Genomic DNA, 11,688 nt, shown 5'->3' on the forward strand with positions numbered 1-11,688 from the left:
AAGCCAACACGGAGCTTCAGAAAGGCTCCTGTCCTGCCTGCCGCATAGCCTCAGACCCTCGTCCAGGTTCCTTCCTCCGGAAAAGCCGAGGTCAGGCACAGCCTTGCCAAGTCCCTGCCCCTCCCTCGGGGCTGCAGACGTGAGCCTCACTCACTCATCGTCCGGGGTGGAGGAGGGGGAGCTGGTGGAGCTCTTATTGCAACAGGGCCCCAGGTCTATAAAAACCCTGGGAGCACAGACCTTTACATGGGCTGCCTCTGTGTGTGCTGGGAGGCTGGCCTGGCGTCCCCCAGCCTCCCCTGTCAGACAACACTCCCTCCCTCCTCGCTCTGGCTCCTACACCCTCCTGAAGCCTTGACCTTGGCCAGCCTGGACGATGCCTCCCAACCTCACCGGCTACTACCGCTTTGTCTCGCAAAAGAACCTGGAGGACTACCTACAAGCCCTGAGTAATGGCCTCACCCCTCCCCAAACCCTTTCTCTCCCCTTCTCTCCTCTCCCCTCCAGCCTCCCGTCCCACTGAGGTGCAGGGGAGGCGGGTTGGACAGCGTGAAAAGGCTCAGGTGCTGGCGCTGAACTTGGGGCCCTTTTCTAGACAGGGACGTTGCTTGGAGGGAGTAAATGCACAGCCCCAGACCCAGCTGAGGGGCCGCTCCCAGCCCCAGGCTGCTGCCGTGGGTTGGGGGGCACCCCTGGCCGGCTGGCCAAGAGGACCCTTGCTAAGAGACAGCCCCCACAGACATCAACTTGGCTCTGCGCAAGATCGCACTGCTGCTCAAGCCGGACAAGGAGATCAACCATCGGGGCAACCACATGACCGTGAAGACCCTGAGCACCTTCCGAAACTACGTGCTGGAATTCGAGGTGGGGGTGGAGTTTGAGGAGGACCTAGGCATCGTGGATGGACGAAAGTGCCAGGTAACTTGCTCAGGCTTGTGGGGAGGAGCAGGGGGGTCTCTTAACCGTCTGGGGCTGAACAAAGTAGCCTCTCTCTCCCAGCGGGAGGCGGGGGTAAGTGGGTGATGACACAGCAGGCTGTGGGATCCCTAGGCTAACAGGCTCCTGCTGTTACTCACCCAAGCCCACTCCCTCCCTCCCCCTCTCCCCTGCCCCCTCTTAGCACCAGCCAAAAGGACAAAAAGGGCAGGCCACTCCCAGGCCAAGAGCAAACATGTGCTCACCCTCTCACCTGTGACCCTGTGGACCCACAGCGTCTTTGCCCCCAGCTTCTATCCCTCCACTCCCATGCAGCTCTTTCTGCTTCTTACATGTTCCTTTGCAGACCCTAATTCCCCTCTTCATGCTGTAAACTGGAGTTTCCCCCAGTATTTTGTTCTTGACTTTCTCTTGCCTGTGTAGCATCCATGGGCTAAATCATCTACACCCATGTAGATGTGTTCGGTTACCACCTATAATCTCCCCCGGGCATGGATTCTCCAGCCAGAGGTACCACCTGTGCCCCAGGGTCAAGTTTCAACTGCCTACAAAATGTTTCCATCTGCATGTCCCAAGGTCAAACCCAAAGGGGTTATCTTCCTACATGAATCTATTCCTGCTTTTATAGTTACTGTTTCCGTCAATCACAATGACCAGCAGGACCAAAGCATAGAAGTCACAGTCATTATCTTGTATTCTCTTACCTCTGTGCTCCCCACACACACATGCTCACACAAGCATGCACATGTGCATCCTTATAACCTTTATATGTGCAACCTTCATAACGTTTCTGTGCTATCCAATATGGTAGCTCCTAGCCATACATAGATATTGAACTTTTGAAATGTACCTGGTCCAGCTTGAGATGTGCTGTCACTATAAAACACATACTGGGATTTTAAAGACAATCCCCCAAAACGTATAAGACGTTGCAGGAATTTTTGTATCGATTACATGCAGAAATAACAATTTGGGGGATGTTTTAGTTTGAATAAAAGATATTATTAAAATTAATTTCACCTGTCTCTTTACTTTTCTAACATCAATTGGAAATTTTTAAAATTATATGTGTGGCTTGCATCTAGGACCCATTCTATTTCTCTTGAGCATCACACGTGTATGTGGCTTTTATTGGTTTCTTCCTGGTCTTTCTCACTATCATCACCTCAACTCAGGTCCTCATTTTCCTCTGGTCCCCAAACTGGTCCCTAGTCTTGACCCTCCTCTAATTCACTCTGCCTACTGTCACCACAAGGCTCTAAAATGTAAAAGTGACCATATCATCCCCTGACTTAAACTCTTGCTGTGACAATCTCTGACATTCCAGGTAAGGTCCATATGCTCCACACAGCATCCAAGGGTCTCCCCATGAACGCACCAGGTTACAGCCCTTACAACTACCTGTCCTTCTTTCTTCTTCTTCTTCTTCTTTTTTTTTTTTTTTTTTTTTTTGGTCTTTTTGCCTTTTCTAAGGCCGGTCCCGTGGCATATGGAGATTCCCAGGCTAGGGGTCTAAGCAGAGCTGTAGCTACGGGCCTACGCCAGAGCCACAGCAACGCAGGATCCAAGCCGAATCTGCAACCTACACCACAGCTCACAGCAACGCCAGATCCTTAACCCACTGAGCAAGGCCAGGGATCGAACCTGTAACCTCATGGTTCCTAGTCGGATACGTTAACCACTGCGCCTCGAAGGGAACTCTCTGTCCTTCTTTCTTACCTCTATGCTGTTCCTTTCCTTGCCAGAAAGTGCCCATTATCTCCAATCTGATTAACTCCTCACTTCATTGAAAACTCAGCTCTTTCCCTCACCAGCAGTATCCGCTGCTTTCAGCCTAATAATGTTGACCAGAAGGCCCAGACCCACCCAGCTCTGATTTGAGCAGGGTGGGGGGGGGACAGGGGCAACGACCCTTCATTCTCAGGGACACCTCAACTCTCATGAGACTGAAAAAGAGGAGAAAAGAGATTCCCCGGTGGGACTCCCAACCAGTCTCTCTTCTTCCCCAAAGTCTGCAGGTCAAACAGAAGTGTCAGGACAAATTCTCTGTTCCTCGCCTAACCCCCATCATCACCCCCAGTTACCCTGTGTATCCCTCCTGTGCCCAAAGGGTCACTGTCACATACTGTGGGCCCGCCCTCAGCACCCTTGAGGTGCTGGGGCAGGGGGGCCTGCTGAATCAGAGCCGCCCCCTCACTCAGGGGCTAGAGCAGGGACAGCATCTGCCATGGTGCGAAGGGGGGGCAGCACAGCCAGAGCGAGGTGGATGCATCTGGGGTGTCCTGTCCCCCCAGTCTGCCTTTATTCCTGCTTTCCTCACAGACCATAGTCACCTGGGAAGAGGAGCAGCTGGTGTGTGTGCAGAAAGGGGAGGTCCCCAACCGGGGCTGGAGACACTGGCTGGAGGGAGAGACGTTGTATCTGGTGAGCAGGGCGAGGGCTGGGAGAGGGGCCTCGGGCTAACGTGCACCCCCCCTGCCCAGGTCGAATAAGCCTACTACCCCCCTCCCACCCCCTCCAAAGGCAGGGAAATAAGGAAGGAAAATGGGACAAGTGGAGAGAGGAAGAAGTCATGTGGCCAAGGTGGGCCCTGGCTTCAAGTCAGATGCGTGTCCATAAATCACAGCTGAAGACTTAGCCACTTCAGCTCCCTGGCCAGCTACCTTCCTTCCTCTGGGGTGGAAAGTTGAGGGTTTGGAACAATGATACAATTCCCCATACATCAAATGCTCTAGCTGGTGCATCCTGAAGGAGTCAATGGAGGTCAAGGACCTTGAGCAAGGGGTTCAGCTGGCCAGAACCTTTCTCTGTCCTCATCACACCTCCTCTATCCCCAGGAAATGACTGCAAGGGATGCCGTGTGCGAGCAGGTCTTCAGGAAGGTCAAATAGCCGGGGCAGAGCTGAGGGCCCTCCCAGCCACGCCAGTCCCCAGACTCCTCCTGCTCGTGTCCCCTTCAAACCCAGATGGTCCCAGGTCAGCAGTCCCCTTCCCAAGCCACTTACCCTCCCTCTGCATCCCCCACCCATGTTAATCTATAACTTGCAGCCCCCAAGCCAAAGTCCTTTCTCACACTCCACTGCCCAACAGTGACCTCATACCCAGTTCAAAGTCTGGTCTCCTGGATGAGAGCATTGGGCAAAGGGGAAAAGGCCTTTGAGAATTATGGATTCCACCTCTTTTAATTCATTTGGCCTCTTATTTTCCATCTAAGAAAAAACTACACTTGACCGTTTGAGCAGGTCTCTAGCCTTTCAGAAGACCCTTTGGAAAAGTGTGATTGGACTCCAGAATTTAGACAGGAGCTCCTGGAGAGCCTTTATGTCCATTTCCTTGTCCTTCTTCTTGAGACACCTCATGGACTCAACAGAATCAGGCCCAAGGCACAGCCCCAACCACACAGAACTCAACAGACCACACTGTCCAGCCTCTAATGGACCCTGGCCATCATATGCTTGCATCAGTCATGCTGTGGGAGAGGGATAGGTCAGGATGAGAACTTTGTCCAGGGCTGGGGGAGTCTGGGAAGCTTCTAAATAGTGATCTGGGCCCCATGTCTGCTTTGGGAAGCCCAGGTAGCAAAGATGGAAAAGGAAGCAGATGAAGGATACAAGGCCAAGGGCTACAAAGATGAGGGACATGAGGGTGTGGAGGTGACTGGTCCATAGGACCCTCTGCTTATAGTCCAGCAGGGCTGGGAACAAAAAATAAGAAGGTCTATATGGGAAAAGAATCTGGAAAAGAATAGATGTGTGTACATGCATAACCGAATCACTTTGCTGTACAGCAGTAATGAGCATAACACTGTAAATCAGCTACACTTGAAAAAAACTTTAAAAAACAAAAAAGAAAGAACGAAAGAAAGAAAGAAAGAAGGAAAGAAAGAAAGAAAGAAAGAAAGAAAGAAAGAAAGAAAGAAAAAGAAAATGAGGGGGAGGAAATCCTTTCGTGGCGCAGCGGAAACGAAACTCCAACTAGGAAGCATGAGGTTGCAGGTTCGATCCCTGGCCTCACTCAGTGGGTTAAGGATCCAGCGTTGCCGTGAGCTGTGGTGTAGGTTGCAGACGCGGCTCGGATCTGGCGTTGCTGTGGCTGTGGCATAGGCTGGCAGCTACAGCTCCAATAGGACCCCTAGCCTGGGAACCTCCATCTGCCCGGGTGGGGGGGAGCCCTAAAAACGGAAAAAAGACAAAGAAAAGAAAAGAAGGGGGAGAGCTGAAGACAGGACAGCCCCTCCCTTAGGGTCCCAGAACCACTACCCAGGAAAACAGCCAGGAAGGGTAGGGCCTGATCAGGGTCAGGGGCCTCCCTGCCTCCAGGGGCCTTGGTTCTTTCAGAATAAAAGTCCTATGAGCAGGAGCTGAGAGAGGAGGGTTCAAGGTGGGGTGGGGACAGAGCCCGGCTGTGGGAGGGGAGGGGACTGCTGGAAAGTCCCTGGCCTGTTCTCACTAGATGAACACCCCTGGCCCCTCTTCCTGCTGTGGCTGGGCCCCCGCACAATGGAGAAAGTCACTGGGGCTCTGGCCAAGGGCTGTGATTGCAGCATTCATCCAACCACACAGCCTGGAATGGATGTGGGGAAGAAAAGGAAAAGAACTCAGAGTGGACCTGAACTGCCCAGCTTCTTCCCTGCCCTGTCTCTCTAAACGGTCCCCAGCAGGGTGGGGAGAGGAGACCCCTCCTCTGCAAAGCCGCGGGCAGAAGATCGGAGGCCTCCTGCCTCCTGCCTTGTCCCTTCCCAGGTAAGCAATGCCCAAGGATGATGGAGCCAGCAGGTCCTGGACACTCTAAGCTCCCCGTGCGTGTCCAGGCCTCTCCTCCCTGGGGCTGCCCTTCATGGTCATCCCAGAGCCCCTCATAGGGGTCTTGCCAGAAGGCCTGAAATCCGGAGCACAGAAGCCTCCATGGTGGCTGCCGGACTCAAGCAGAAGCAGCCTCAGTTCCCCCAGAACTCCTGTGATATGAGCACCCCCACCCTCCCTACTCCGGTCCGCATCCTCCACTTGACCCCTCCTCTCCAGGAGCCAGAATCCAACAAGAGCCCGGAGACCCCAAAGGAACACGAGAGATGGGAGGAGGACCGAGCTGCTTCCGGGCATCTCCAAGGGGAACCGGACCCACCCACACGCGCGGGAAGCCGGGGCTGCTGTTTCCTCTGTGGGCAGCAGGGGGCACTGCTCTCTGCGGCGGGAGCCAGAGACCCATCAAACTCATTCATTCTCTCCCCCGCGCCCCCCACCCACACACACCAATTCCCGGACCAAATGCTCAGCCTACCAAGACCCTACTCCTCATTCAACTCAAACTGGTCCACTCACCCTCGGATGGAACAGATGGTCACCGGGGGGCGTTGACGTGATGTGTGAATGAAGAAAAGGCAGGGAGGGGACAACAGTCACAGACAGGTAGTCCCACCCCAGCCCTTCTGGGGCACACAGAGCTGTGGATCCCACAACAGACTTTCATCTTGTTAACCAGAGTCTTAGACCCCAGGGAGATGATTGGGAATCTACAATGTTTATTTCCACGTGAGATGGAGTAACTGCACCTTCTCACCCAGCCCCGTGCCAGCCCCCCACCCCACGCACACACACAATCCACCAGGCCTAGAGAGCACCAAACGGTCACAAGCAATCTTCTAGCCCGAACTCCAGATGACCCCTTAGCCTTGATCCAGATCCCTCTGCTCGGGAAGTAGGGTACAGAACAGGAGGTCGGGGGCAGGTGCACTCTCTGAAGCAGAGGACCAAGCACTGCCCAAGGCCTCAGGCTTCATGTTCCAGAGGGGGCCCAGAAGGGGCAGGAGAAACAAAGTCTAGGCTAGTATCCCTCTCCAGAAGCCCCATCACTTCAGCCACTGCCCCCCGACACACCCCCACCACATGCCCAGACCTGCAGGTTGAAAGGCGGGCTACAGCGGAAGCAGGGAATCCCTCACCTGCAGAGCACAAAGGCATCCCAGGCAGGAGCTTCTCCTGTAACTTAGTAGGACTCCAGTGCAGCAGGGGACCCTTAGAGGCCACTGCAAATCCTAGGATCCCAAGAAAGGGCAGAGTCCTGGCCCCTTTCCCCTACTCAGTTGTTATCCCCTAAGGAGCAAGAACCGCATCTGGGAGGTCCTGCTGTTGCTCAACAGGTTACCAACCTGACATAGTGTCTGTGAGAATGCAACCTCAATCCTGTCCAATGGGTTAAGGACCTGACCTTGCCACAAAGTGCGACGTAGTTCGCAGATGCAGCTCAGATCCGGTGTGGCTGTGGCGTAGGCGTAGGCATAGCTGGCAGCTGCAGCTCTGATTCCATCCCTAGCCTGGGAACTTCCATATGTCACAGGTGCGGTCCTAAAAAAAAAAAAAGAACAATATCTGGTCTAGGCTTAAATACCCAAAGGTCGATGAGAGGCCTGCCTGCAGTCCCCGATGTGACAGAGGATAAAGTGGGGTAGGAGGCTGCCCCTGGCTGTGGCTGCCCCCCCAACCCCCACCTCTCCCTGCCCTTCCATGGGCTCTTCTCCCGCCTCTGGAGATCACTGCATCTGCCCAAGCAGGCCACCCCCAGGACCCCCACCCAGCTCTCTGGGATGACTCCCCCAACTTCCCCCACCATAAGCCCCTCAGTTATGACAGCATCTGTGCCATCAGGGTCCCCAGGGACTGACCAGCAGCCATCCAGAGCCGGGTCCATGATTATGGACAGGAAGGATGGGGAAGACCTTGCAGGTAACACAGCAGGTGATGGGTAGTGGACGAGGGAACCTACTGGGGAAATCCACGGGCTCTGTGAAGGACCCGGATGTAGCCAGCCTGGATTTGCGTGGAGGGCAGAAGCCAAGGCCTCTGAGACCAGGGGGATGAGCAGTGATCCAGCCTGACCAGGAACCAGACCAGCACCCACCAGGCCCTCCTCTTCCTCCCCGAGATCTCAGCCAACAGGCCAGCTCTGGGCCAGCTCTGTGGGCACCTTGCTCCCCACGGAATGCCCCCCTCACCAGAGGCCTGAGATGGAGCTGACTATCACACTCACCCTTCCAACAGGAACGGGGGACCTCTGTCCTTTCAAGACCCTGCTGGCCCACCATCTACCTGGGTGTGAACCTCCCAATCTCACGTTCCTCCACCCTCACTCTTGTTCTGGCCACTAAGAGAGGGGCAGCCCTAGGAGCCTCCATGCTGTCCCCATGGGCAGTGCCGAAACACAGGGTCACCAGTATCGCCAGGCCTTCGGGTTCACGGACAAACCACTTGCCTCAGAGGCTCTAGATGAGCCTAAAATCACCAAGATTGGGAGGGAGCATTACACAGTGGTCCAGCGAGGAGGCTCAGGTGTTCAGCAGCACCTCTTTCTTATTGGCTGTGTGAACATAGACAAGCCGCTAAGCCTCAGGAAATGAGCCACAGCAGTGGCCACACAAGACAACATCAAGAGTACTTCCTTCCTGGAGTTCCCGTCGTGGCTCAGCAGTTAATGAACCCCACTAGCATCCATGAGGACGTGGGTTCGATCCCTGGCCTCTCTCAGTGGGTTAAGGATCCGGTGGTGCCATGAGCTGTGGTGTAGGTCGCAGACGCAGCTCCGATCCCACACTGCTTGGTTGTGGTGTAGGCTGGCAGCTACAGCTCTGATTCAACCCCGAGCCTGGGAACCTCCATATGCCACCAGCGTGGCTCTTAAAAGACGAAAAAAAAGTACTTCCCTCCTGCTGGAAATTTTGCGAAATTTCTGTGTAAAAGTCACTAGGCATAGGGCCTGGAATGGAGCAAGCCCTGATGAAACTGAGCTCTCACTGTGTTTTTTTATCCCCTACTCTCCACCCGTTGAAATCCTTTTAACTGTTCGAAAAGCCTTGTGTTCCAGAGGTGAGAATAAGGCCTCACTGCCCATGCCCTGAGGTCACGCCAAAGTGTTAAGTGACTGACACCAGAGACTGAGAGACAGCCATCTGGAGGTGATGGATGGAGGGGCGTCATTGCCAGAATCCCACTGTATCCTACGCCCCTCATCCCCTTGAGGACAAATGTGCAGTGCAGACAGCACCACCCTGCCAGGCCCTTGTGCCAGCATCCGGGCAAGACTTCTGCTCCTGCAGAAGCCACAGCCATTCTTACCTCCTTGTTCCCTGAGAGGAGGTTTCAGTGCAGGAGAGATGGAGCTGATGAGACAGGCCCTGCCCCAGTGCCCTGCAGTGGCTGTTCAAAGACACCAGGCTTCACCCCTGCGCCCCTGTTGAGCCCCTCAAAACGGTACCCACTTAAGCTGCACCGGCCAAGGAGCTGGACCCCCACAGCAGGGGCTCTACCCAGGCCCAGCGTTTTCCAGTCCCCAGCTGCAGGTGCAGCCACCTGCCCTTGACCTCCTGCCTCCTTACCCTTCTTCCGCACGGATGCCCACTCCAGCCAGCATCCTCCCTGCCTGGGGTGGGGGTGGGGGGGCCTCCACCCTGCAGCACATCCTGGGCTTCCTTCTCCACTGAAGAAGCTCCAGCAATCCCTCCGTGGGTGCCTCAGTGGGATGCTATGTGCATCCCTCAGGCGTCTGCCTTGCACTGCATTGTCCATGTGGCTTTTCATCCGCCTCCTAGACAGTTGCTAAGACCCAGAACCTTCTTGCTTTCCTCCCTGCCCAGAACAGGAGCCAAGGTATATTCATTGTCCCGGCAGGAGAACTAGACAGAGCTAAAAACACTGCTTGCAGAGGCACCATCGCCGCCTCTCTTGACCTTGGGAAAATCATTTCACTTCTGTGCCTTTGTCTCCTCCCGGGACCGTCTGTTTGGCCTTGATGCTCTAGGACGGTCTTCCACACCCGCCCCTCCCCTTGGCTTCCTCTCTCCTCTCCTTGGCTGTTTGCAGAAAAGCCTCGCTCGCTGTCCTTGACCCAGCTGTAACGATACTGCTGTCATTCTTAATGTAACCAGAGCCTAGCTTGTCTTCAAGGTCCCCAGTGACGAGGGTACCCGAGCACAGGAAGGGGCAGCTGGGTCACTAAGCACTCATTTCCCTGGATGGCCCCCTTAACCGCTGCTGCCATTCACCACCCGTCCCTTGTTTAAGAGTAGCACAGATGGGACAAGGGGACACTGTTTCAATAAGGGTTCGGGAAAGTCTTGGAGGAAACAAAGGGAACTAGAACAGAGAATAATATACAAGTCAATCATCTGAAGTCCAAGTGCAGCCTCACCCATCACCTCCCTTATTGTGGAAGGAAGGGATGGTGCAGGGGACAACCGAGCAGCCTCGCTATTAGCAAACCAGGCACACACGCAGCATGTTTAAAGAGTCCTTTACTAAAGGACTTTATTTCAGGCTTGAGAGTCCACACAAATCGCCCAGGGGGCGGGGGTGGGAGCTTTGGAACTGAAATCTCCTGCCTCTGAATTTGTCCCTTTGGAGAATCTGCTGGTGAAAGCCCACAGACCTGGATTCTCGGCACTCACGCTGTGGTTATTTATCCTCCCAAGATTGGCAAGGGCAGCCTCTCTGGGGTCTCTCTTTCCTGCCCATTCCTCTCCTTTTCAACATCATCTTGGACCTTTTTAACCCTTTGCTCTCCTCCCAGAGCCCCACTTCCTCTGGTGTTTGGTGCCCTGTAGGCCACACTTGGATCTGTGCCATCTTGCTCCTGGATGGGGTGGGTGACAGAACCCTTCAGACGGCAGGGATGAGGAGGAGAGGGCGCTCTGGCTTCAGGTTAATGCATCTGCAATGCAACCATATCTCACAAAAATAACAGCCTGCCAGCTCATCTTCTGCATGGATTGTGCTAAAAGAATATGTGTACTTCTGTGAGAGCCAGCCCCCAGGAGGGCCCCCAAGTCCCCAGAATTCCCATTCTTGCGTCTTCTCTTCGCACACGGTATCCGGGTAGGTCTGTGTGACCAATGGCATATGCAGCAGGGGTACTACATTACTTCCAAGGCTAGACTATAACAGACATTTTGGATTGTCTACACAACAGTGCACCTACAGTATACACTGTACACTTAAAACTTTATTAAGAGGGTAGATCTCATGTTAAGTGCTCTTACCACAATACAAAATTTTAAAGCAAATATATTTTGGCTTCTGCTTTGAGCTTTGTTTTGTTTGTTTGTTTGTTTGGCTGCACTCGAGGCATGCGGAAGTTTCTGGGCCGGGGATCAAACCTGCCACACCACGACAGAGACCCCAGCTGCTGCAGTTGCAGTGACAACACCTTACCCCACTGACCCACAAGAGAACTCCACTTCGCCCTTCCTACCCTAGATCCCTCTGGGGAAAGCCAGCTGCCCTGTCATGGGGACACTCAAGGGTCCTGTGAAAAGGGCCATGTGGCAAGAAACTAAGCCTCCAGCCCTCAGCCATCAGAGGGGACCATCATGGAAGCAGAGCCTTCGGGCCAGTCAAAACCTCATGGCTGTGAGAGACCCTGAGCCAAAACCACCTACTGAAGCTGCTTCTGGATTCCTGACCCTCGATACTATATCAAAGAATATATCTTTGTGGTTTTAAACTGCTAAGTGTGCAAGTGTCCTGTGACACAACACGTTAAGGAACACAGTTTCTCAACTACGAGCTTCATCACACATGACTCTCCTCCTGGCAGCATAGCCCTGACAGCTGATGAAGGGATGGGAGGCAGGTGACTCAGGGCAATAAAAGCCTGTCCAGCCACAAAAAGATATGCCACAGGTGCAGCCTTTATTTATTTATTTATCTATTTGTCTTTTGTCCTTTTAGGGCCGCACCCGCGACATATGGAGGTTCCCAGGCTAGG

At 54.1% G+C, this 11,688-nt stretch overlaps 2 protein-coding genes across 6 annotated transcripts in view; one reads left to right on the forward strand and one right to left on the reverse strand.

The window, feature by feature from the left end:
- Positions 1-9,749, reverse strand: part of CLSTN3 (calsyntenin 3) — a 38,719-nt gene extending 28,970 nt beyond the window's left edge. The window contains exon 1 of one of the 2 annotated variants that reach the window (XR_014803887.1): positions 9,302-9,726. Coding sequence is in view for 1 of the 2 variants with exons in the window: in XM_021092406.2 (XP_020948065.2) it covers positions 9,302-9,503 (202 nt within the window). In the remaining variant the exon portion in view is untranslated. Of the gene's footprint in view, positions 1-9,301 lie in introns of both variants that reach the window. The other variant, XM_021092406.2, reaches the window with a different exon arrangement.
- On the forward strand, positions 247-10,984 carry RBP5 (retinol binding protein 5). Of its 4 annotated transcripts, none has more exons than XR_014845213.1 (5): positions 247-449; positions 596-918; positions 3,259-3,360; positions 3,774-3,912; positions 5,958-10,984. XR_014845213.1 is itself a non-coding variant. In XM_021090967.2 (4 exons), the coding sequence occupies exons 2-4, from the start codon at positions 814-816 to the stop codon at positions 3,825-3,827; spliced, it is 261 nt and encodes an 86-aa protein (XP_020946626.1). In that variant the 5' UTR covers positions 247-449; positions 596-813; the 3' UTR covers positions 3,828-4,171.
- Positions 10,985-11,688: the final 704 nt, after the last annotated feature.

This window comes from Sus scrofa, chromosome 5 (assembly GCF_054392235.1).
Source record: "Sus scrofa isolate SSC_HxYL_T2T_F1_AM1 chromosome 5, Sscrofa_HxYL_maternal_Yorkshire_Landrace_v2.0, whole genome shotgun sequence".
NCBI classification, from domain to species: Eukaryota; Metazoa; Chordata; class Mammalia; order Artiodactyla; family Suidae; genus Sus; species Sus scrofa.